Source organism: Balaenoptera ricei, chromosome 15 (genome assembly GCF_028023285.1).
Source record: "Balaenoptera ricei isolate mBalRic1 chromosome 15, mBalRic1.hap2, whole genome shotgun sequence".
Classification (NCBI taxonomy): Eukaryota; Metazoa; Chordata; class Mammalia; order Artiodactyla; family Balaenopteridae; genus Balaenoptera; species Balaenoptera ricei.
Window position 1 is genome coordinate 10,832,908 of NC_082653.1, and position 25,406 is coordinate 10,858,313.

Below are 25,406 nucleotides of genomic sequence, written 5' to 3' on the forward strand. Positions count from 1 at the left end.
GGCAGCTTCCTCTAGTACTAGATGGGGCAGCACAGCATGGACAGAGTTCTCAGGTCAGTTCTGTGCATGGTTTTGGGCATCGTTCCTGGAAGTACAGTTTCGAGTCTTCCCCCAAATTCTCAAAAGCACCTCAGATCACTTTAAAGCTTTTTTTTTTTTTTAATTTTTAAATTTTATTTATTTTTGGCTATGTTGGGTCTTTGTTGCTGTGCGCGGGCTTTCTCTAGTTGCGGCGAGCGGGAGCTACTCTTCGTTTTGGCGCACAGGCTTCTCATTGCGGTGGCTTCTCTTGTTGCAGAGCACGGGCTCTAGGCGCGCGGGCTTCAGTAGTTGTGGCTTGCGGGCTTTAGAGCGCAGGCTCAGCAGTTGTGGCGCACGGGCTTAGTTGCTCCGTGGCATGTGGGATCTTCCCGGACCAGGGCTCAAACCCATGTCCCCTGCATTGGCAGGCAGATTGTCAACCACTGCGCCACCAGGGAAGCCCTCAGATCACTTTAATAAGCCCTTCTCTCAATCAGTCAGGGTCAACTTCTGTTGCCTGTCCCACTGACAGCCACATTTGCAGGAACTAGCAAAACTGCCTAACTTTAGGACATCTGTCTTTACAGTATGAACTAGTTCCTACTCTGTCCACCTGATTGTTTCCTGATATATATCAGAATTAACTCACTTCCCAGGAGTAAGAAGTGTGACAGAGGCCAGCCATCTTTGTTCTCCTCTCCAGGTCTGTCATTTATTTCCACCTCTCCTTGGGAGAAACAGTTGTAAGAAACCTGCTTTGTCTTTATAACAAAGGCCTATCATACTTTAAGCATGCCTATTCCAAAATGAGCTATGTCTCACACTCAAAAAGTGATGTCTAATTTTGAATATGATTATTAAACAATACCATCCTTTTATCATAAAACAAGAGTCTGTGTCAGAGGTTGCAAACTGGTGAGAAATTCTGACCTGCAGAGGGTTTTGTCTGGCCCACAATGCTTTTAATCTTTAAAAATTGTACTCAGAGATACACACATTTTACATTCACATCTGTGATTTCTGACGATTATAGGCCTGCCACACAACAATCAGCTGGAGAATAGAGGCCCCCTTTTCATATGTCATGGATTGTTCAATTTGCCTCTACTATATACTCACATACCAAATTTTTGCTTTTAATTTTGTTGCATAATACATTGGAAGTTGGGCATATTACCTGCCATTTCATGAAAATGCTATTGAATAAGTACACAAACATAAAAAACACCAACATTTTATACTGCTATAAAACACTGGAATAGATTAAATCAAAATAGAAAAGGTAAATTGAAGGGGAGAAATGGGGAGCTGTTCAGTGGGTATAAAGTCTCAGTCATGCAGGATGGAGGCTTCTGGAATCTGGTGCCCAGCATGTGCATGAGTTGACAATATTGTATTGTACATGTGGTGACCGTCAGGAGGGTGAATTTTATGTTATGCGGGGTTTTTTTGGCCACAATAAAAAAAAAATGTAATTCACAACATTAACAGAAGAGAAAAAAAGCACATAAAAATGCAGAAAAAGCATTTGACGAATTCAATGAAAACTCTTAGCAAACTATAAACAAAAATTTATTTAATCTGATAGAAGGTATTTATCTACAGTAAAGCAATAACAAGTAATATTGGTCAAATATTCAAAGTTCTTCACCTGAAACTGCAAAGGAGAGAAGAATGTTCATTATTTCACTTTAATTCAATATTGTATTTGGCATTCTGGCCATACAGTAAAGACAAAAATAAAAATAACAGGTTGGACAGGGACAAAAGGCCAGGGGAGGGCAGAAGGCTGGGACTTGGTACTTGAAGATTCCAAAGCAAGCCAAACCGTACAGTTTAGAAATTTCTGTATGTGTACAACATAAGGTGGACCCTGAAGTTAAGTCTAAGAAAAAATCAGCAATTTATAGAAGAAACTGACATGCTACAAAGGTGGTTTCTTTCTTGCTAGACTGTAAATATCCTACTTGGCTATTAATTGAAAATATTTAATAGAATGACCACTTCCCAGCTAATTTTCATTTTAATGTTTTAACAATTTAAACACTGATTTTTCTAGGGCATGTTCTATCATTTGAATTAGAAATAACACCCAAAGAATGTCTTAGTAAACAATAAACTTATCTTAACTATATCATCTGTGATCAATTCAGTAAGTATATTACACCTTTCCAAGCAATAAAATGGACAACTTTAAAGAGCTTTTTAATTGGGAGATTTAAAAAAAAAAAAAAAAAAAAAAGAGGCAGGACACGCAAATGACCTGCAGTTCAAAACACAAAGTCCTGCCACTTACATTCTATCCCACCTGTTCAACACACCATCCAAGTGCTGCAAACACCAGACAGTTCAGAGGAACAGTGTTATAACCCCTTAATTGCTTCATTACCCAATAAGTTACAATTAAAAAGCTCCTTACAAAAATAAGTCCACCTATCCGCAGATATTGGAGAATCCCAGGCTCTTCCGTACATTACTGAAAAAAATGCAAATACATTCATAAAGGCAAAAAAACTTTAGGTAACATGACAACCCACATCTTTCGCTGGTCAGACTCTACCGGCCACCTCAGTATTGCGGAAACGTTGCATCGATTTTGGCAGCCCAGGCCATGAGGCCTCCCACAACATCCCGAACTGTTAAAGAGTCTAAGTCTGTCCAGGACTGCAGGATCTTCACGGCTTTCTGGGAGTCATTGCCCAGTTTGCAGATCACATAAATGGGGAGAGATGCCCCTTCCGGTGTGCCCTGCTTCCCTTTCCGGATTGCTTCTCCCAAGAGTTTCAGGCTCTCCGCATTCCTCCGTTCCAAATGTTTCAAAGGGATGTGTAGGGCGTGAGGCAACCGACACAGGTCCACCTCCACTGGAGGCCTGACGTCCAGCAACAGGTGGGGTGACCCGGAATCCAGAAGTCGCTTATAGTCGACGACAGAAATTCGCTCCTCCGGGCTCAGCAACTGGAGGGAGCGGCACTTATCCGTGGCCGAGGAGCCACAGAAGCTTTCGTAGTCCTGCAGATCAGCCACAGTGGGCCGCTCCCCGCAAGCAGCACAGTCGGGCCTGCGCCTCCGCAGCCGAATACAGCGGAAATGACCTCCGAGGGCATCAAAGAGCAACAGGCTGCCACTATAAGAGGGGCCCAGACCTGCAGCGATCTTCAACACTTCCAGCGCCTGCAGGCAGCCCAGGACCCCGGTAACCACACCAAGCACCCCGCCATCCGCGCAGCTGGTCACCGTCTCGGCCGGAGGTGGTTGCGGAAACACGCAGCGATAGCAAGGCCCACCGCCGTAGTGGTAGACTGTGAGTTGGCCCTCGAAGCGCAGGGCGCTGGCCGACACGAGGGGCCGGCCGGTTAGCACGCAGGCGTCGTTAACCAGGTAGCGAGTGGGCACGTTGTCGGAGCAATCAGCCACCACGTCATAGCGGCGGACCAGGTCTAGCGCCGTGGCTGGCGTAAGCGCCTGGGCGTAGGGCACGCACTCCACCGCCGAATTGAGACGGCGCAGTGTAGCGGCGGCCGAAAAGACCTTGGCCTGGCCGGCCAGGGCCTCGCCGTGCAGCACTTGGCGGGCGAGGTTGCTCACTTCTACTACGTCGTAGTCCACAAGGCCCAGGCGGCCGACGCCGGCCGCTGCCAGGTACTGCGCCAGTGGGCAGCCGAGCCCCCCGCAGCCCACGACCAGCACGGACGCGGTCGCCAGGCGCAGCTGTCCCTGCACGCCCAGCTCAGGCAGCACGAGCTGCCGGCTGTAGCGCAGAATCTCATCTCGGGACAGGGCGGCCTTCGGCGGCAGGGGAGACACCGGAACCAACCGCTCTGACTCCTGCTCGGCCAGAAGAGCCGCCGCCAGCCTCTGCTTCAGGGAACTCAGCTCCTCCTCACGCTGGGCAACTTCAGCCTGCAAGGTGAGCACCTCCTCCCTGGCCGCCATGGCAGCCTCTTCGGGAGGTTGTCAAAGGCATTTCCGTTTCCGGCTTTCCCTCGTCTTGCGACTGGAATAAACTAAACAACTCTATGGAGCTTGGGGAAAGGTGATAAATAGATATGTATTTTTCTGAAGCAACCTTCAGATTCAACTTGAAAGAGTCACAAGTCCTGACTGTTTCCAATGGAACTACGCAGAGAGCCTTAGGAGGACTAGAACTCGCCACCCGGACCATGCCCCTCCTCCCGCCTTTGGTACGTTCCGACGCGTCCTCTTCCCGCGCCGCGTTGACGTCATTCCGCTTCCGGCGCCTGGCGCAGTTCTGCCATGGCCTCCGGGGAAGCGAGCGGACCGTCTCCTAAGTCTCCGCGGGAGCCAGAGCCGCGCACCCCGCGACAAGACAAGTATTCGGTGCTTTTGCCCACCTACAACGAGCGCGAGAACCTACCGCTCATTGTGTGGCTGCTGGTGAAGAGCTTCTCCGAGAGGTAGCGCGCCCGGCCGCCCTCCTAGAGGAATGAGATGAGCTGGCTTTCCCGGCCTGGGTGTCGGCACTTGGCTGCGAGAGGCGGCCCCCTGCCTGGCTTCTCTTCCGTCTCCCGCTGGAAGCCTTGGGGAGGAAGCCCCCCGTACGAGGAAAGAGGCGGATACTTCCCGGGTTCTCTCTGTGTCTCGGGTTCTTATCTCTGCCCTTGGGTTTTGTGACACACTCCTTTATTATACACTCCCTTATACTCCTCACCCCGCTTTTTTCTTAGAAGGGCTGCCTCCCCTTTTACTTGTTTGTATTTATTTTTTAATTTTATATTTGGCATGGATCGAACCCATGTCCCCTGCGTTGGGTGCTCAGAGTCTTAACCACCGGACCGCCAGGGAAGTCCCTAGCCACCCTTTTAATTACTGCGAGGCCGAAAGCCTGACCTCACTCCTCCCTCTATCTAGGTGGTCAGGATCTGCGGCAGGAGCCGGGACTCTCAGTGAGCCCGCTCACTCCCGCCCGGGTGCTGAGGGCTTATGTAAGCATGAGGTTTGGGCTCTGTGGGTTTAGGGGGCTGCTGCTGGGCTGGACATCCTTTCTGGAGAGGGCAGAAGGGCAGATTCGCCGGTGGATGTTTGATGTGATTGTTAGAAACTGAGAGATTTTGGAGTTGAATTTGAAAGAGTTATACAGTTTTTTTTAAACTTCAGAAAATCGTGGTATCAGTACGAAGTAACTTGTTTTACGGTTACATCAGTGGGATCATGTGTAAATCTTTGAAGATCTTTCCGTATCAGCACATACAAACTTCGCAAATTATTGTGAAAATTGGGTAGTATCATGTGGCTGTGTTATAATTTTTCTAACCGGGTCATATCAATGAACACGGATTATTTCCAGAGTTTTTTTGTTTTTCTTTTTTGACTTTAACTTTACAAATGAGAATGGGGACTTTGTTCACAACGTGTTTTCTAGCATTGAGAAAAGTGCTTGACGCGTAAGAAGTGCTCCTTACACATTCTTACTTTTACTAGTATACCGTGGATAAAGTCTTTGTGGTGGAATTGCTGAGTCGACAGAGATGTGCTTAGATTGATAGTTAATGCTAAATTGCTCTCAAAAAAGATTGTACCGGTTTAGGACTCTCCAACATTCATCAGAGAGGGCCTGTTTCCCCACCAGCCAGCCAGTTTTATTAAACCTACATTGTTGGAAATGTTAATTGGTGAAAGATACTGCTGTTTTGATTATAATTCTTTGAATGAAATAACTATCCTCACATTCACGGCTTTTCAAAGTTTTTTATCCGTAGCTTTTAACCCTTTTTTCTTTAAGTTATATTTTGATTTTTCAAGCTCTTTCCAGATTAGAGAAATTGTCATGTAGCTGATCTTGTTCCAGCTTATCTTCTGATTATACAATATTTTTTGCTCTATTCTTTAATTTTTTTATGTAGTGCAGTTTATCTTTCAGTAGTTTCTGGGTGGATTTTTTTTAATCAAAATGAAGTTTAATGACGGAAACAACGATTTTCTTTTCAGATGGCAGTCAAATTACCTAAAGTTCGCTCAGCTTGATTCCCTTAACTACCTGATCCTCAGGTGGTGTGGGTGCTTTGAAGTGGAGAGGGCAGTAATTTTGCTTATGAATGACTCCATTTGTTTATGAAGTATATCTCTTTCAGAACAACAACTAGAATCAACATCTTAACTTTTATTTTTTTACTCTTCATTGAATTTGTTACAATATTGCTTCTGTATCATGTTTTGGTTTTTTGGCCATGAGGCATGTGGAATCCTAGCTCCCTGACCAGGGATGGAACCTGCACCCCCTGCATTGGAAGTCAAAGTCCTAACCAGTGGACCGCCAGGGAAGTCCAACATCTTAGCTTTTTTTGGCTTGTAAAGCACATGCCTAAATTTAATGCACTGTGGGAAACTGAAGTCATCTTATCCACTGTTAGAAGATAGGATGGGTTTTGCTTTCTTACAAGTTTGCTGGGGCCGACTTTTTTTTTAAGCTTTTAACAGTAGAATGTGTTTTCTGGTTGATTTCCTCACATTTGTTTCTTCAAGCAGGACCAGAGGAAGCAGAATGTTGCGTTTCGGGGGATTTGTCTGTATCTCCTTTTCTCTCCTTAAGATTCCCAATAAAGTTAACAAAAAGAATGTTTTCTTTAAAGGGAGGCGGGGAGACATGTGATGGTGATCACAGGTACATCCAAGTATTGTGCTGGCTTGTTTTTAGAATAAAAACTATCACATGAAGTTAATGGGAACAACGAAAAGATGTTAATTTTGAAGCACTGACGTCTTTTGTAATTCTATGCTGTTTTGGTTTTTGGGTTTTTTTTTTTTTTTTTGATAGTATGGGATAATGGGTATAACTGTTTGAAATAGTGGTGTAAAAGACTGTCACCATTCTCAAGTGGGTTTTCTAAGGGTGAAATTAAATCAGATTTATTTATTCATGGATTAAATTAAAAAGAATAATCACCCAGAGCTACTCAGCTGACTTGATATCTTTAAATGTATTTTTGAAATATTTTATGTAACTAAGACTTGATATTAAAGTTCCACAATTCCATTTCCCAAGTAGGTATAAAATTTTATATGATATCCTATCATATATAATACATATGATCACTATAATTTTTTTAACGAAAGAGTATGTTTTCTGTGAGAATTTTAACATCTCAGGACTGTATAGTAGCATTTTCCAGCAACGTACGTAGTTTGGAGGTGACATAGTAAATATTTGACATTTATTTCATTTGATAATTGAAGTTTTCCTTGGTGCTTAACATGGCAATAAATTTCCACTTATACTGGGGAGGAATTAGTGATTTTAAAATCATTTTTTCATTTGGGACTACTGTCCCCAAGCAGTACAAATTTAAATTTTTTTATTTTAGTGGCTTCAACTATGAAATTATAATCATAGATGATGGAAGCCCAGATGGAACAAGGGATGTTGCTGAACAGTTGGAGAAGATCTATGGGTCAGACAAAATTGTAAGTCATTTTTCTATCATAACAGTTATGTTTATATTGGGGAAAGATGATAAATGAACAGTGCTTAAATTCAGTCTGTCTAGAAACTGAAAAAGTTAAAGAGCAACTTATACACGGGGTTTAGATGCATTTTCATTGTGCTTGAGGTTTTACATGTCTTTGATATGTTGAGTCAGTGGTAGGTTTACAGCACGATAGTGAGCCTTTGGATGAACTCTGTTTTTATGTCTGACTCTGCAAATCAGTTTCCTTGAAGGGCAGAATTAAAGCATGATACTGAAATGAGAAGGAATGTTTATAGAGCTAGGTTGCAGTAAGTAATGTGTGTCTTGATCTTTCTCGCTCCCTTTCTCTAGGTATTCTCATACTTTCAGTAGAGAATCCTGCCTACAGCTAGCTTGTAGCTGGGAAAGGTGACTGATTGTTTTCATGTGAAACATTTTTTTTTTTTCAGAGAACTTGGCATTTTTATTTTTATCTGTAGAACAGTCTTGTGGAAGTATTTAGATTGACTTTCTGAGTCTTAAACTTTAGATTTTCCCACTGTGCCTTAAAGCCTGTTGTTCTTCTACAGGAGTACCTTAGGCAGATGTAGAGTTCATTTTGTAATTTTTATTTTTGATCAGTGTTTTGGCTTTATAAACGTTGTAGCATACTTGTGAGATCACTTCAGCTACTTCTTGGGCCAAAAGCATACATTAAATCCAGATTTAATTAGAAAACACATTCTAGGCATTGGGTATTTTGTAATTTGTATAGACCAGAATTTCTCAATCTCAGCACTACTGACCTTGGGACCCGATAGGTCTTTGCTGTGAGGGACTGTCGTGTATGCTGTAGGATGTTTAGCATCATCCCTGGACTCTACCCACGAGATGCAGCAGCAGCCCCCCTCCTCAGTGTGGCAACCAAAAATACCTCTGGATAACATCAAGTGTCCCTCCCTTTGTGGGCAAAATTGTCCCCTCTTCCCAACAGAGAACGATTGGTATAGGAATAAAGAAGTCTCTTGGAATAGCCAGGACATGGAAGCAACCTAAATGTCCATCAACAGAGGAATGGATAAAGAAGATGTGGTACATATATATATACAATGGAATATTACTCAGCCATAAAAAGGAAAGAAGAAGTCTTTTGGAGAACCTTTATTGATATTTGCATTTCAAGAAATGGCAATTAAGCATCATAAAGAATAGGCTCTGGGTCCAGATATTCTTGATTAGTCCCAATAATGAAATAATTTCTATGCAGTTGGAGGAGATCTTAGTTGGTGAGAAGCATTTAAAGAAATGTGTTACTCTTATATACATGGTAAATCTATCCTGTACTAGAGGTTCTTTCCATCTCACAGACAGACGAGCAATTCACAGAACTAGCACACCTCAGTCCTCTCTGAATGCCTCCAGATGTACAAGTGTACAGAGGAGATAGAAACTGAAATTTTCATCCTTCTAGCAGTGACTTCTGATAATGCTAGGTTCATATTTTTGGCCAACAGTTCCTCAGTTTTTATTAAGTTCTGGGCCAGGGCTACTGATTCACATAATGTATAGAATACTCTCATTATGCACTTCCATTTAATCTGGGAACATCAACCTAACTGTTTTGAATACTTTTGTCATAGAACCTCAGCCTTGAGGTGTGATTGATTGATCTTAAGGAATGCCTGATGAATTGATCTCCTCAAATTCTAAAACAACATGGTCTTCAAAGCATTCCACTTTTCTCATCAATCCAATAAAATTTAAAATAATGAGGAAAAAATAGCATTTACTGTCATGATTTCCATGTGGTACCAGGGAAATTCCCTATTCATTCATTATTTTATCACTTTTAGGTCATTTAAACTAGAAAATTACGTGTGTGTGCGTGCACACGCGCCAGTAGCAAGCTATGCCAGGGAGGGCACTTGCTTGCTTTTTAGGTGACATATATATATTTAGTTGGGGGAAAAATTAGGAACCACCTTACAATACCTCAGATAAAATATTCACAGATGCTTTGTTAGCCTTTCAAACTGGTTGAAATGAATATTTTAGAAAAAAAGCTAAAGAAAAAAAAAATTTAACTCTTGAGGTGAGGAAACAGACTAGAGGTTAAGTCACTTTCCAAGGGTACATAGGTAATTAATAAATGGCAGGAGTGGGACCATAGAAAAATCGGAGGCACATATTCTGAACTGTTAACAATGATCACAGGGTGGGGAGATATGAGATTTGGAGGGCTTCTATTATGTTTGATGTACATGGCTTGTTTCATCCCCCCAACTTGAGATCAGATAGACTCATCTATATTTTGTCATTATTTATAGTTTAGTATTTTTAAGAATTGTTTTGATGATGAAGTGTAACACACATTCATTACTTTTAAAATGTCAAGCATAACTATAGGATTGAGAGATTTGACTACTTAAAAATATTTGGTTCATCCCCAAATACCAACATATTATCTCTGACAAAGAGATCAGTATCCTAATCAAATGTACAGAAATAAATATTCATAAAAACAAGAACTACAGATGGTCAAAAGTGAAAAAAAAGAAATGAAAAAAATATGAGCCTCACTGATAAGAATTGCAAAATAGGAGAGTACGATTAGCCTTTTCTTAGCTGCAGATTTATTTTTATTCTTTCTCCCAACCCGTTTTCGAGAGTACAGTAAAACAGGTCCACTCAAACGGTGTTGATCCTAGTGGAAATTGATATAGTTTTCTGAAGTGTCATCAAGATTTTCTACGATAAAGATTTTTACAAAGTAAGTTTTTTGTCAAACAAATCATAGTGTCGTATGGTATTTTCTAAGCAGGTGTGGTAAGCATTCTTCAGGGTATGTGCCCTGTACCCTTACACGCACTTTCTGTGAATTCACAGCTTCTTCTGATGACGGCTGAGTGAGGTGAGCTCTGTGTGCCCATTGCTGCCCCGGGGTCACACAGCAAATTAGCAGGGGGGTTCCATAGTCATCTACTAAGCCGTCCTGCCTCATGTAAGAAAAAGCAATCATATTGATGTGAGGAGGGAAAAAAAGGAGAGGGGTGGAATTAGGGGTCTGAAAATAAAGCACAGGAGATGAAACAATTTGAACTTTTTATTACATAAGAAGTAAACAAGTATATTGTCAAATGTAAATATTACCAGTAAAACTGAATTGGCCTTTGATGAGCATTTCTTGATCTGCATCCCAGTCCCTTCTCCAGGGGGAGACCCCAGTCCACATTTTGGTATATGTTACCCCAGACCTTTCTGTGCACGTGTGTGTGTGTCTACATCTATAGAACCAGGTAATGTGGTTTTATATGTGTGTGTTTGTTTTTAAACATAAATGCAGTCTTCCTGTGTCATTCTGTTACTCTTTAATTATACCGTGGTCATCTTTTGTCACCAGATTACCTCATTCTTTTAACTGCTCCATGGTACCCTATCTATATAACGTGGTTTGTATTTTATATAAACTTTTGAACGTTCTGGAAATTATAAATAACAAAATTATCCTTTGTTTGGAAAAAAGAAAGTTTTTTTAGCTAAAACATAGGGTTATAGAAAATCTAAGATGAACTTTAAAGGATTTGCTTTTTCAGGGCAAATACCAGATGAGGTCAGTATTTTGTCAGTAACTGTTGAGCACAAAATCAAATAACACCTGACATGTGTGGTTTGATTTTGTTCAGTGAATTGTAATTATTATAGATGATTGATTGAATGTCTAGTTCTCCTCTATATAAAAGCTCATGGGGTAGGAATGTATTTTATCATCTTTGTTCCTCCCCTAGACCTATAGCAGCTTGCGTGTAGTTAAAAAAAAAAAAAAAGAAAAAAAAATCTATCCTGCTTAAATTAAACTGAAAATACTTTGGAGATTTGCAGTCTGAGGCAACCTGCTTACACACTGGCAAGTGCCGGGGGGCGGGGGAGAGGGGAGGATAAGAAATGCCCAGTAGTGAGTCTACTTGAGCCCCCTACCTCAGAAACTTAGCATCAAAACCTTGGCATTCCACTTTTCCAGAAATTTAGAGAAAAAAGGAAATAACAACAACTAAGTCAGTGCTTATATATGAAGCAAGAAGTGTAGAAAGACTAATTGACAAACTGTAAGGAGGCTTCCTTGGTGGCGCAGTGGTTGAGAATCTGCCTGCCGATGCAGGGGACACGAGTTCGAGCCCTGGTCTGGGAAGATACCACATGCCGTGGAGCAGCTAGGCCCGTGAGCCACAACTGCTGAGCCTGCGCGTCTGGAACCTGTGCTCCACAACAAGAGAGGCCGCAATAGTGAGAGGCCTGTGCACCGCGATGAAGAGTGGCTCCCGCTTGCCGCAACTGCAGAAAGCCCTCGCCCAGAAACGAAGACCCAACACAGCCATAAATAATAAATAAATTTAAAAAAAAAACTGTAAGGAGAAAGAATTTAATCTTCTTAGGAATATAACCTGAAATCATGTCATTGGACCAATAGAGAATAAGATGAGGTCATCCAAGCATAGAGTCAAGATAAGTGGATGGAGTATCAACATGTAAAATCACAAAAGGAATTGAGAAAACAAGCATGGCTATCAAATATTCCAAAAAGGTACAGAATAAGTGAGTTAAATACTCAGTTTTCCTAGGAAGGAATCAATAGACATTGCATAAAATGATAAATCAAGTAATAGACATTAAAAAAATGTCGTTTTTTTGGTAGATAGCTCTGGGGTGCGGCGGGGGGCGGAGTTTAAGATTTGGTCTGTGGGGTTTGGGTGAAAGAATGTTACTTTTCCTTGAAAGCTATTAAATTATTTGATTTGTTACTAAATGCTTTTTTTTCCTTTGGCAAAAAACGTTAAGCATATTCTGCTTTAAGGTCTAACAAATGCAGCTGTATTTCTGTTAAAATGAGTGAGCACTTATTTAAAAAAAGTTTTTATTAGTCAGATTTTCGATTATTTGTGTTAAAATGCCATTTCTTATTCTTACAGCTTCTAAGACCACGGGAGCAAAAGTTGGGACTAGGTAAGTAGAACCTCTCACCCCTCATGCCTGCTCCTTGCCTTAGTAAGATTATCCAGTGTGTATTTCCCCAGTTTGGAAGAGGGCCAAAATACAGTGACCTCCTGTGATGGTTTTTAATGATCTTAATGATATTCAGATGGTTTAACTTGAATTGCCTGTATGAGGCAAAGCCCACTTAGGAAAACAGAAACCACTGTAAGTCTTTCAATATAGGGAATTTAATACAGAGAATCTGGTTACACGGGTGAAGGAATTGCTGAGAAGCCAAATGGAACAGTGGGGCTACTCCGAGATGAGTAGCGGCTGGAGCTCACTACCGCTCCTGGGCTGGAGCGACAGTGGAGGAGATGGTGTTCTCAGAGCCGGGAAGCCGGGCAGCCCAGAGGAGCTAGAAGGGTGGAGCGAGGGCTGCGTGGCAGAAGCGGGAGCAGCGGACGGACTCTGGTCCACGCGGGGAGGCGGGGGGGGGGGGCACCTGGACGTTCCCCTCCTCCTTGAGCTCTTCCCTCCTCCCGTGCCTCCCAAAGCGGTTTGGAAACCAGTTGACAAGAAAACAAATATAGTAACCTGCAGTATAGAACAGACAAGGGCTCTAAGGGCAAACATTTAGACCAGCACACTCCCTTAGCTGTAAGTCTTTTGAACAGTTCTTGAAGTTACAAGTTTTTAAAAGGTGTTTATTTTTTAAAAAGGAAGCTTTTCCAGCTTTAAAATGTAAGGGGTTATAGAAAAGCTCAGATGAGGTCAGTCATTCTGAGATGAAAATCTTGAATGCCTTTATTTCTATTGTTGGTCACAGCTGCTTTGTGTTGAAAAGTGGTATAATTTTACTGAGAAATTGGGGGAGCATGGGGGAAGCACAGTTCTTGAAAATTGAGTATCTGCTGTCCTGAAGACCCTCAGTTTCATGGCATGATCGAATGTTCTGAATATCTGAATCCAGAAGGTTCTTTGGGATTGAAATAATCTTGAAACTGCCACGAAAGCCACCAAGAATTACCCGTCAGTGGAAATCCAAAAAGCTGTGGATAGTCACTTTTTTAAAAAATTAATTAATTAATTAATCTGGTTGGCTCTTAGTTGCGGCAGGCGGGCTCCTTAGTTGTGGCTCGCCAGCTCCTTAGTTGCGGTTTGCAGGCTTCTTCATTGCGGCATGCGTGTGGTATCTAGTTCCCTGACTAGGGATCGTACCCGGGCCCCCTGTGTTGGGATCGTGGAGTCTTAACCACTGCGCCATCAGGGAAGTCCCTGGATAGTCACTTCTTAACAAAAGAAGTCAGAAGAGTTCTGCCTTTCTAATAAGATACTGTGGTGATTTGGGGCTAGAGAATGCAGGGATTCCCACAGCCTGTTCCTGACCAGTCACCCTTACCTGCCAAGTCCCCAAGGAATTTTTAGGCATGAGGGTGGCTAAGTAATTGCTAGCTGCACCTTTGGCCCCGGAGACAGGGCTCTAGTGTACCAGGCTTACAGTGTAGAAGACACTCACTGCGTAGCTTTTGTGGGACAGGGGTGATGGGATGAGCAGAAGCAGAGAGACTGGTTAGGTAGGGATCCAGGCATCAGAAGATGGTGCCCGGGACTAAAGTGAAATTGGAGACGAAAGAACGAAATTGAGAGATGTTTTTGATGGAGAATAATAAATAGGACTTAGAGGACTAATGTATGCTTTTCAGAGGTGCTTAGCAATTTCTTCCCTGTTCAGATGTATACCTAAGCATTTCTGGTGATTTCCTTTAATGGATATAAATATTTTCATTTTTAGGAACTGCATATATTCATGGGATGAAACATGCCACAGGAAACTACATAATCATTATGGATGCTGATCTCTCACACCATGTGAGTGGTATGTTTCTTTAGAGGCTATTTATGATAGTCTTAGCCTGTTTTACTGACCTACTCTTTATTCTTTCTAAATTTCAGCCAAAATTTATTCCTGAATTCATTAGGTAGGTATTTCTAATATTTGAAAGAATTATTCAAGTCATTTATCATATATTGATTTTGTACTTATTTTCATTTTTCATTCATTAAAAATACTCATGCTATTTTAAGTTTGCTATCAAAAATGAAACCAAGGTATAGCTTTGAGACATGTGAATATTTAGTTATGTGACTAAATGATATATTTTAGGAGCCCTGAGAGGAGTAATCAACAGATAATTCCTTTATTACCTAATTCTTACAGACTACAGAAAAATGTGAAAAGCAGCTTCCCTGTTACATGGAATTAAGCCCTGCATCATAAGGGTAAAACACTATGAATAGCTGGGGTTTATTCCAGGAATGCCAAAATCAGGAATCGGTCAAACAAATTCATTTATCACATTAACAAAGAAAGCAGCATGACTGGGGACTTCCCTGGTGGTCCAGTGGCTAAGACCCGGCACTCCCAGTGCAGGGGGCCCGGGTTGGATCCCTGGTCAGGGAACTAGATCCCACATGCATGCCGCAACTTAGCGTTTGCATGCCACAACTAAGGAGCCTGCCGGCCGCAACTAAGAAGCCTGTGTGCTGCAACTAGGACCTGGCACAGCCAAATAAATAATAAATATTTTTTAAAAAGAAAAGAAAAGCGTGATTAAGTCTATAGAGGCTAAAGCGTATTTGGTAAAATTCACTAGCCATTTCTAATTAAAATTTTAATGTAGAAATAGAAGGAAACCACTTAAACATACTGAAGACAACCTGGTCCTAACACAAAGGTGTTTGTTTTTGTTTTTGTTTTTTTTGGCCTCACTGCGCGGCTTGCGGGATCTTAGTTCCCCGACCAGGGATTTAACCCAGGCCCTCAGCAGAGTCCTAACCACTGGACCACCAAGGAATTTCCCCACAAAGGTCACTAAATGGTGACATGTTGAGTCATTTCCAGTAAACTCATCAATGATTATAGGCGTACCACCTATCATTAAACATGGAGATTTTAAGTAATGTTGTAACATAAGAATTTAGTATATATTGGTAAAGGATACAAAATTACATTTATTTGCAGGTAATGTAACTATATTTTTAGAAAACCCAAGAGACCATGACACCTCTCAGAATAAGAATTTGGAAGCTGTTCTGAATGTAAGCTAAATACACAAAAACAGAATCAGATCATGTCACTCACCTATTTAGAACACTTCCAGGAGTTCCTGTGAATACATAGGGAAAAATCCACACTCCTTTACTTGCCCCTCAAACCACTCGTGATGTGGCCCCTGCCTTGCATTCTGAACTCATCTTGTGCCCCTCCCCCTTGCCTGAAGTGCTCTTTCACTGCTCCTTAATGGCCAACTACTTCTCCTTGTTTGATCTCTGCATAAAAGTCACCTCAGAAATACCTTCTCTGCTTAGATCACCAATACACAAAAGCTCCTTTGACCTGATAAGGCAGTGGAACCAGTGGAGTAGAAAATGGGTGAAAGATACAAGCAGGCCATGTGTAGAAGAAATCCAAATGGCTCATAAACCTAAGAGAAGATATTCACCCTGGGTTGTAGTCAGGGAAATGCAGTTAAAATAACCGTGTGTCACTATTAGTTTTTCAAAATTAGAGACCTATAGAACAGTACATCCAGCACCAATAAGATGATAGAAAATGAACATGGATATTGCTGGAGGAAGTATGAGTTACTACAGCCTTTTTGGAAAGTAATTTCTGGTGATATCTGTTAGAATTAAAAATACTCATAAGCTTTGCTTTAGCAATTCTGTTGAAAGCTCAACAGCTTTTTCTAATTGCCAGCTAATTTATTTTTTTCTGCAGGAAGCAAAAGGAGGGTAATTTTGACATTGTCTCTGGAACTCGCTACAAAGGAAATGGAGGTGTATATGGCTGGGATTTGAAAAGGAAAATAATCAGGTATATATGTATGTGCTCATGATTTCTCTATTTTTTTTTTAAGTGTAACTACTAGAAATATGTTTTTAACAGGTATTTGGATTAAATTACCATGCTGCCTTGAGTTTGTGGGATTAGATTGTAACTTCCAGAAAGTATTCCCAGATAGCTTCTTACCCACAATCTTTCCTGTGTTAGAGTATTTTATTTTGGATGCTTTTCACTTGGGAAAAATCAGCATAAACCTTTGAACCTTTCGTAGAAATGGTCTAATTCAGCACAGTTTGTTCTGCTGGACCTTCAGCTTTGATTTAAGTGAACTATTCATCTATATTTTTGGACTAAATATGTAATTTTTTCCATATATGTTTTGCAGTAATTTAAGACACTTCATGATTTCAGCTTTTACTAAGCAGCATAAAGTAGTGAGGCTTTGGAGGCAGACCTGGGTTAAAATCCTGATTGTGTCTTTTAATTACTTGTGTCCCCTTTCATATTTTACCTTTTCTAGGCTTTACTTTCCTCATGATAAGATGGAAATGAAACAAACTGTTTCAGTTTTCTATTACAGTGTAACAAACCATCCCAAAACTGAGTGACTTACAGCAACAATTTATTATTTCTCACAATTCTTTGGTTTGGCTACTGGTTCCTCTGCTGACTTCACCTGGGCTCACTCATGCAGTTTCATTCAGCTGGAGGCTCCAAGATGGCCTCATTCATATGTTTGGCAGTTGGTACTGGTTGTTGGCTGGGCCATCTCAGTTCTCCTGCATGTGGCCGCTTACCTGGGAAGCTGGATCAGCTTCTTTACATGGCATCCTAAGGGCAGCACCCAAAAGTACCAAGGCTGCAACTGCAAGTACTCTTGAGTCCTAAGCTCTGGGGCTAACACCGAATTAATTTTTGGTGAAAGCAAGCCCATAATCAAGGGGTGGGGAAATAGAATCCACCTCTTGATGGGAAGACCCACAAAGAATTTTTGACCATATTTAATCTATGGCACCTAGGTTGTTGGGAAGATGTGTTTCTATCTCTAAAGGATCTATATAGCTTATTGCTTTTTGTGTAACAACATAACTTTGTATAAATTCTTACTGATAGTATTTTTTATCACTCACTTCATTCCTACTGAAGGTTCTCTTAGGTTAATGTCACTTTTGCCTCTTAACTGTTAAACCTTGGGCAAGTATTTAAAACATGTAAGAGCCTCAGTCTTCAGTGAAATGAAGGGGTTGGATAAATCAGTGGTTTTCAATCCTGCTGAGCATTGAAGTCATGTAGGGGGAGAATTATACACAACTGCTCCCTGTTTGTCCTCCCTTTCTTGTGCACACACATACTGCAGACCATTTGAATGGATCTCCAGAGGTGGTGCAAGAGCATCAGTGTTTTTCACAGGCTCCCAGATGATTCTGTTGTGCAGCCAAGGTTGAGACAACAACAAATCAGTGATCTCTCAGGCCTCTCTGAATTTGGTCATTAAAGCTATTATTTAAAATCAGGGAGTCCCAGTCAGAGACAATTTACAACGTTTAGTTGGATCATTTAGTTGTATTGAGTTGTATCTGTCATTAGTAGTTAATGTCTGCACTGACTTTATAGTATAAACTCCTGAGAAAGAGTCTGTATCACTTGCTCAAGGTCTCATTTGTATGGTCCAGAACCAGAATTTGAACCCAAGTCTGTCTGACTCTTGCTGCATTTTAATTAAAAGACCCCAGTTTTAAAATGCATTACCTTAAATAGATGTACAAATGTATACATACACACATGCACACATACACATAAATACATATACGCTCACGTTCCTTTGATTACACCCATTTTGGTGGGTAAACTATGTCCTGGAATTTTTTTGTAGCTATTAGAAGCAAACTGAACAGGAAAATGTTTCTGTTAGCCATTATGCCAGCTGTATCCGCAACCATGTTATTTATATGAAATAGACACTCCTGGGACTTCCCTGGCAGTCTAGTGGTCAAGACTCTGCACTTCCAATGCAGGGGGCTTGGGTTTGATGCCTGGTCAGGGAACTAAGATCCCACATGCTGTGTGGCATGGCGGGGGGGAGGGAGGGAGGGGAAGGAGAAGAAGGAAGGAAGGGGGGAAGGAGAAGGAAGGAAGGGGGAAAGGAAAAGGAAGGAAGGAAGAAAGAAACACTCCTAAGGAGTGCCTTGATGGTTACCCTGGCTTTGGAGAGAAACTGTTTTCTCCAGGCTGCTTCCCCTGCTGCCCTCCGCCCCTCCCCCCGCCAAAAAAAAACACACCTTTTTTCTGAATCTGAACACTCTAAAATAATCTGAGCCCACTAAAATATAGTTGCAGTACCAAAGTCATTTTTTCCAACTGTACTACACATCTTTTTGAAATGTTAATAATAGCTATTAGTCAGTAATAGCTTATAGTTGATTGACACTTAGTTGTGTTTGAAGCACAGATCCTAAAGTCATTGTTAGGGACTGAATGTTTCTGCTAGAATTCATGTGTTAAAGTACCTTATGCAGGGAGTGTTGGTATTTGGAAGTGGGGTTTTGAGGAGGTAATTAGGTTTAGATGAGGTCCTGAGTGTGGGGCACTTTTGGTTGGATTAGTGCCCTTTCAAGAAGAAACCAAGAAAGCTTGGCCTTTCTCCTCCTACCCCCACCCTCAGCCCCTCTGCCCCTCTGCCCCCCTCCATTTGAGCATACAGCAAGAAGGCACCATGTGTAGGCTAGGAACAGGATCCTCACCAGGAACCAAGTCTACAGCACCTTGATCTTGCACTTTTCAGCCTCCAGAACTGCGAGAATTGAATATCTGTTGTTTAAGCCACCCAGTCTATGGTATTTTGTTATAGAAGCCCAAGCAGACTAAGAAAGTCTCAGAATGGAACTTTAAAGGTCAATTTCCAGAAATTGCCGAAAACCAAAACCCTCTCCCACCTGCACACCTTTAAAAAAAAAAAAAAAAAAAAGCCATTTTAATGCAAACTGACCTATTACACAGTTGGAAACTGCCATCACTTGGTGATTTGAATCTGAAAAAGAAACTCCGGATCCCTGATAGATCACTTTTGCTGTCTAGACAGATGTTTGTAATTCTAAATCATGACTGTTGGCAAATATGTGAGTTGAGTTAAAAATCTATTACCATTCTCACCTAGAGTTTGGAAGAATGAGTGTTTTATGGTCACCTCTGTATGTCACAGTCCAAGAATAAAAATCCCTATTTTCTGAAAAATGAGAACTACCAGATCTCCTTTCACTGACAAATAATTTCTGTTTGTTCCATAGAATTAACATTTTTGTGAAATAGTGTTGCATTTATGAAATTAGTGTAGCATTTTTAGCACTATACACTTGGGTGTATTTCTTTTGTTTAGAAATTGTATTTTATAAAGAAAATCTTTTATTTGGCAGCCGTGGGGCCAATTTTATAACTCAGATCTTGCTGAGACCAGGAGCGTCTGATTTAACAGGAAGTTTCAGGTACAGTGAAAACCTGTGATTGTGTGTTTTCTACTATTTACAATTTCTTGCCTAAATTTCTTGCTTTATAATGACTTAAAGAAATACTTTTCGTTTCTATCCCATTTTTGTTCTGGAACTCTAAAAAAGACAGACTGAAGTTGCTTAGAAGCTGCTAATGAAGCCTAAGCATCTTAAGGGAAAATATTGTGCTTTTTAAAGAGCATGGACGACAGGTTAGTGTGCTTGTTAACATTAGTATCACTGCTCAGCCCTTGAGGGGCCTGAGGTGACCGCGGACTGCTCATTCAGAACATTACTGAGATGGGCTTCAAAAACAGTGCCTCTTCCAGTAATTTTCTGCAGTTTATAGCATTGTCCACAGAAAAGTTTAAAATCTTTAATATTTATGTAAAGCTTTTTCAGTTTCCTTATTCTCCATTTTTTTATAAAAAAAAAATTCTTGTTTAAATGGAGCAAAGCCTCCTGCTAGGTCCTTGGGGTCTTTTTATTTTTGTTTGTTTCTGGGGGTGTGTGTATTATCTCTGAAACTATAAAATTTCTGTTCATCTACTTTAAGGCCCAGACCCATGCATTGGTTAATACTTTATATTACTTGGTATTTGCTTCTATCCATTAAATAATGCTGATTCTTCCATACTTCATTAGAACACACAAACACACAAATTAGGAGCTGGCTGTTGAAGGTTAACTAGTACCACTAGTGCAACTGCACGTCTGTTGGATAGCAGTTCAGAGATAGTAAGACAGAGTCAAAAGTGAAGAGAGGAGCCATCGCAAATTAGAGGTCAGATAATGAAAATGAAACCTCTCTAGATTTAAAATGTAAATTATTTTGACAGCACAATTTGGTGTATAAAAGATAGATAGGGACCCCATAAATATATCCCTTCAGTTCTGCACTTGGAGGCAAATGAATGATGTGTTACAAAGATCTCTGATTTCCAGAGGAAAAAAAAAGATTGTAATTAAAAAAAAAAAAAGGTAATTGTGGTGGAGGAGACAGGGGTGGCAATGAAGAGAAATAAATCTTACAAAGTGACTCTTACGGGAATAAAGTGACTCTTACAGGGAAAGAATTTGTAGCCTAATCCTAGTTTTAAAGGTACTGCTGAAACATTATTCCATTATCCCACCATCGTAGTTCTTCCCATAATCCCAGACCTCCCTCCCCTACTTAACATCATTTGACATATATCTTTAGTTTCTACTGCTAAAATCCCAAACCATGAAAAGGTGCCTGAAACACAGTAGGTTCCTCAATAAACATTTGTTATTGAATGAATATTACTACCATCAGAATCTCCTTTCTTCACATTTATTCCAGACTTATTCTTTTGAGTTCTGATGGAGACTGGGGGGGTAAAGGAGTGCATACCACTAATCCCCCTCAGGTTCCTCTAAGGATTGTGCTTTAGCCTTATAGCCACCTAAAAGCTTGAAAAACCAAAAGGTGGGGTAACCTGAAAGGAAGCCGGAGAAGATATGTGAGTTCCAGGTATTAAACCCTCTGGCATTATAGATCCAGGTGGCTTTAACTACCAAGAGAACAAAGTTACTGCCTCTCCTAGCTTTCTCAAAAAGAAAAACAGCAAGAAGAAAGAGGTAGAAATTGCTGCCTTTCTACTCACTGAGGCTCAGGGGTTTTTTTGTTTTTTAACCTCAGTGACTCTGAAAATAGGGAGCTCCTGAAGAACGTGATTGAGTTCACCCATAGGACTTCCCAGCTCCTGTCTTTCTTTGTAAATCTGATGAGCTTTGCCTTTGGCCTGCAGTCCATCTAAAGTTAGGATGTGCATTCGCCCAGTTTAAGTGTCTAACTGACCTCAGTTGCTGATAGCTGATTCCCACCAGGATTGCCTCATCCTGTGATCCCTACTTCCTGTCTTAACCTAGCTTAACCAAGCTCATCCTAGAGGGACTTAGTTTATCTCAGGAATTTATTTAGATCTCAGGAAATAGGAACTTCATAGACATTTATGAGGAAATGCCTGTTAACTACTTCTTTCTTGTTATCTAGTTTATATTGTTGCTTCATCATCTGTCAACTCTGTTCCAGTATTTGAAACAGTTTCTCCCCTTTCAGCTTTAAAAATAAATTTTAAGAAAAATTTAAAAACTACAAACGATGGGGGGGTTCTGCTCCACATGATTCACTTTATTACCATATTTTTATAATTTCTGGTAGTGTGATAGGAAGATAATTCTCTAAGAGATACTAAGAATTCATTTTCAAAATCGTCCCAAATTATTTACCAAATATTTTTATGGCCTTTCCAGTTCAGGACAAATGTATCATAATCATCAACTGTGAGAGCTTTTCTATATACAAATGGCTGGTGAAAGTTTAAGGTTTCATAAATACCAGTGAACTTTTTGAAAGGTCAGGATACATGTGGGCATGTATATTTATCCAGGTGTACATATACATTTTAATTTCTTACAGGTTATACCAAAAAGAAGTTTTACAGAAATTAATAGAAAAATGTGTTTCTAAAGGCTACGTCTTCCAGATGGAGATGATTGTTCGGGCAAGACAGCTGAATTATACTGTTGGCGAGGTATGGTAAATAGCGTGTTATACTCCTCATAAAGAAACAATAGGGTTACTTTTTATCATAAAAAGGTTAATTTTCATAAACTACTAAATAAATATGGAAGGCTTCCAGGTGTCCATGCAAAAGGGTGAAAATTCACATTTCTTTAAAATTAATATATTTGACTTACCAAGATTCAAAGCATAACAGAAGGCAGCACTCCCTTTTAAATAAATAAAAGTTACCGGTATCTTCTTCCTCCTTTCCCTTTCTTCTGACCGCTCAGCATTATGGGATGAGTCTGCCGCTTTTCCCCTTGTCTCAGCCATCAGCCACCCTACTTAAAAACGCGTGGTGAATCCCTTTTGCCCGTTCCTTGCCTATGAGTACATGAAAAGGGCAGGAATTGGGGGAGCAGAGGGGATTTGTACTATTTACAGCCAGCTAGTAAGTTCTTAGGGAAGACTCTCCTCGTTTAACAATAATATTCTTATTCAGAGCAAGAAAATAGCTAACTAGAATGTTACTACTGTTGTGGAAGTTATAAGATTTTTAACTTAGTGCTTAAACAGTGACAGCTAAATTTGATGGACTACTGAAAAAAATTAGGTGAAAGGCCATTTTACTTCTTCAGGCATATAATTTTTCTGGGAAGCTTGAGTAAACCAACTTAATATTCAGTATCAATGCTTTTCAAAACACTTGTAGCTTTGGCTAGATGACCTATTTTTAGATAGTAAAATGCATGTTTAATTTTGAAGACTTGGAGGTGCACACAGTTACTGTAAGAATCCCATAATTCAGATTTACCTTGAAGGACTTGCTATCAGCGGACTAATCTTGTTTCTATTGTATGAGTAATTGTTGTATGCCTGCTATGCTTCCTTCCTAATATTTTTGAAGACTCACTTAACATATATTTTTTTAACTAGGTTCCAATATCATTTGTGGATCGTGTTTATGGTGAATCCAAGTTGGGAGGAAATGAAATAGTCTCTTTCTTGAAAGGACTATTGACTCTCTTTGCTACTACATAAAAGAAAGTTATTCATTTATACTTAATCATGTTCATTTCAATTTAAACATAAAAGAAGCCTGGTTGCTGATTTTTATAAAATGTACTCTTAGAACATAAATCATAAGGTAAGGTAAATTTCATGCAAATCTTTTTTCCTGAGAAACTCCATTTTATATGTCAAATTAAATTAGAAAAATGAGCAGTGTTCTCAATTTTCGTTTACATTTTGCTGTACTAAGACCTATAAATAAATGTATATGAAATTTTTGCATAAAAATAATGCTTTCATTAGAGTATGCAAATGCAGGATTTCTTACATGGGAAAGATTTTGAAATATTCTTTATAAAAACTGTATTCATAGCTCTGGATTCATACCTAATACATGTCAGAAGTAAGAGGAGTGCTAATTATATTCATGAAATACACATATGATACATGGCTGTTTCTATACGAACTAAAAAAGAAATACACACCTCTGCCCTTTTTTTTTTTTTTTTTTTTGGCTGTGCTGCGCAGCTTGTGGGATCCTAGTTCCCCATCTAGGGGTCAAACCCGGGCCCCCCGCAGTGAAAGCGCCAAGTCCTAACCACTGGACTGCCAGGGAATTCCCAGCTGTAGTAATTTTTAAACAACTATGTTTTTTCCCTCAAAATATTTTTCATGTTATTTCAGGACCCTTAACAAAGCATACATCTTTAGTAATATGACTAAATCCCCTATAGCTCTTCTGTTGACAAAACTGTTCTGCCAGTTGAAATGTTCAGTAAAGCCCTCACAAATATTCTATTTACCCACCTTAAGTGGGTATTGCAAAAAAGATTAATTTCCAAGTATAGCATAGCTTTTAGATCACGCAGTGTCTTTTAAAATTTTGAGTAAGGCATACTTTGAGCAAATAAGCTTAAGATCACATTGCCTTTCCTTTGCAAGTAAAAGGAAGGGGCGTCTCTAAGTCATTTAATAAGCGTATTTAGTGAACAGTATTCCTATTACTGCATTTTCCTGGCTTAATTTGGCTGCTAAAGAAATTTAAAGTCTGATTTTTCCATTTTCATTTCTAACAGATCCTACCAGAAATAAATACTAGAGTATAAAACCTTTGGTGTCGTTCTGAACATTACCTATTCCCATAGTTGAATCCATAGGACACATTCCAATAAGGGCCTCTTCTATTCTGTTTCCCTTTTATGCAGAGCTGAACAGCTGGCCCACCATGGACCCCTCTTCCTTGGGGAAGTGACTTCTCTCATCACTAGTAACAACTAGAAAATTTATTACCACTGATGTAAAATAATTTTTTTTGAGTGTTTAGATTCCTTCTCGTCTGAACCCAAAGTTAAATTTTCATTGTCAAGTATGTGGAGCAGAGATTAAATAACCACGTCAGAGAACCCACTATAAAATATTGTCTTCTCAGACCTCACTAGAGTAGGTACCTTTTGCCTTTTTTAGTCTTTTGGTTCTTATTCCCACAATCATTACAACACTATCATTATTTACAGTAAATTATTTGAGCAGTGAAAACTTTCACCATTTGGAAGTCATTTAGAAAAGAATCTGGACTATTTAGATGCATTTTTGTAGTAAATCTGGTGACTTAAACACTGTAAAATCTTTTTAAACATTTACATGTGAATCCAGCATCCCTTTTTACTTTGTAAATGGGGCCAAGGATGAAATCCAGATGTTCTCCCTTTGTATTGGTATTATCTCTGTATGAAATCTAAGTATATCTAAGGAAAACTAAATTTAAAATTATTTTGCTTATTTCATATTAGTTCTTGCCTGTCTTCTGCAACATGGAATTAGCTTCTTCATCTTTGTTTCTCTAAATCGAATGTTTTGGGTCCCCTCCTCCTTTTTACAACTTTTTTCAGCTGTTGTTTTCCCTTGAAATACTGATTTGGCTTTTAAAGATATAATTTATCACAATTTCAGAAATTAACGGAATACTGTGTTGGATGAAACAGCTTGTTAAACCTGCTAACTGAAGCCTTAGACATTGAGCTTTATGTAACCACAATTTGTTCTGTTTTCAGTAAAGTCAGATTCTTTTGGGATGTTACGTATGGTTTGAAACTATTTTAACATGAAATTTAGAGAAACAGCAAAAGATAAGTGTAAGA

At 40.1% G+C, this 25,406-nt stretch overlaps 2 protein-coding genes across 2 annotated transcripts; one reads left to right on the plus strand and one right to left on the minus strand.

Moving 5' to 3' along the window:
- Window positions 1-2,244: 2,244 nt before the first annotated feature.
- Window positions 2,245-4,017, minus strand: MOCS3 (molybdenum cofactor synthesis 3). The gene has a single exon (XM_059898231.1). It carries the CDS (start codon window positions 3,955-3,957, stop codon window positions 2,590-2,592), a length of 1,368 nt encoding a protein of 455 aa, XP_059754214.1. The 5' UTR covers window positions 3,958-4,017; the 3' UTR covers window positions 2,245-2,589.
- A 225-nt stretch (window positions 4,018-4,242) lies between these two features.
- DPM1 (dolichyl-phosphate mannosyltransferase subunit 1, catalytic) lies at window positions 4,243-25,345 on the plus strand. Its single transcript, XM_059898232.1, has 9 exons — window positions 4,243-4,439; window positions 7,344-7,443; window positions 12,392-12,425; window positions 14,191-14,267; window positions 14,352-14,377; window positions 16,180-16,275; window positions 19,656-19,724; window positions 22,171-22,285; window positions 23,194-25,345. Exons 1-9 carry the CDS (start codon window positions 4,279-4,281, stop codon window positions 23,296-23,298), a joined length of 783 nt encoding a protein of 260 aa, XP_059754215.1. The 5' UTR covers window positions 4,243-4,278; the 3' UTR covers window positions 23,299-25,345.
- The last annotated feature ends 61 nt before the right edge of the window (window positions 25,346-25,406 follow it).

What these genes read in the sequence shown, in the direction of transcription:
- MOCS3 (XM_059898231.1), bottom strand. Translation starts at nt 3,957, where the DNA reads ATGGCGGCCAGGGAGGAGGTGCTCACCTTGCAGGCTGAAGTTGCCCAG.
- DPM1 (XM_059898232.1), top strand. Translation starts at nt 4,279, where the DNA reads ATGGCCTCCGGGGAAGCGAGCGGACCGTCTCCTAAGTCTCCGCGGGAG. An exon ending in GGAGCAAAAGTTGGGACTAG is followed by an intron (nt 12,426 to 14,190) that starts GTAAGTAGAACC and finishes TTTCATTTTTAG; the next exon opens with GAACTGCATATATTCATGGG. An exon ending in TGAATTATACTGTTGGCGAG is followed by an intron (nt 22,286 to 23,193) that starts GTATGGTAAATA and finishes TTTTTTAACTAG; the next exon opens with GTTCCAATATCATTTGTGGA.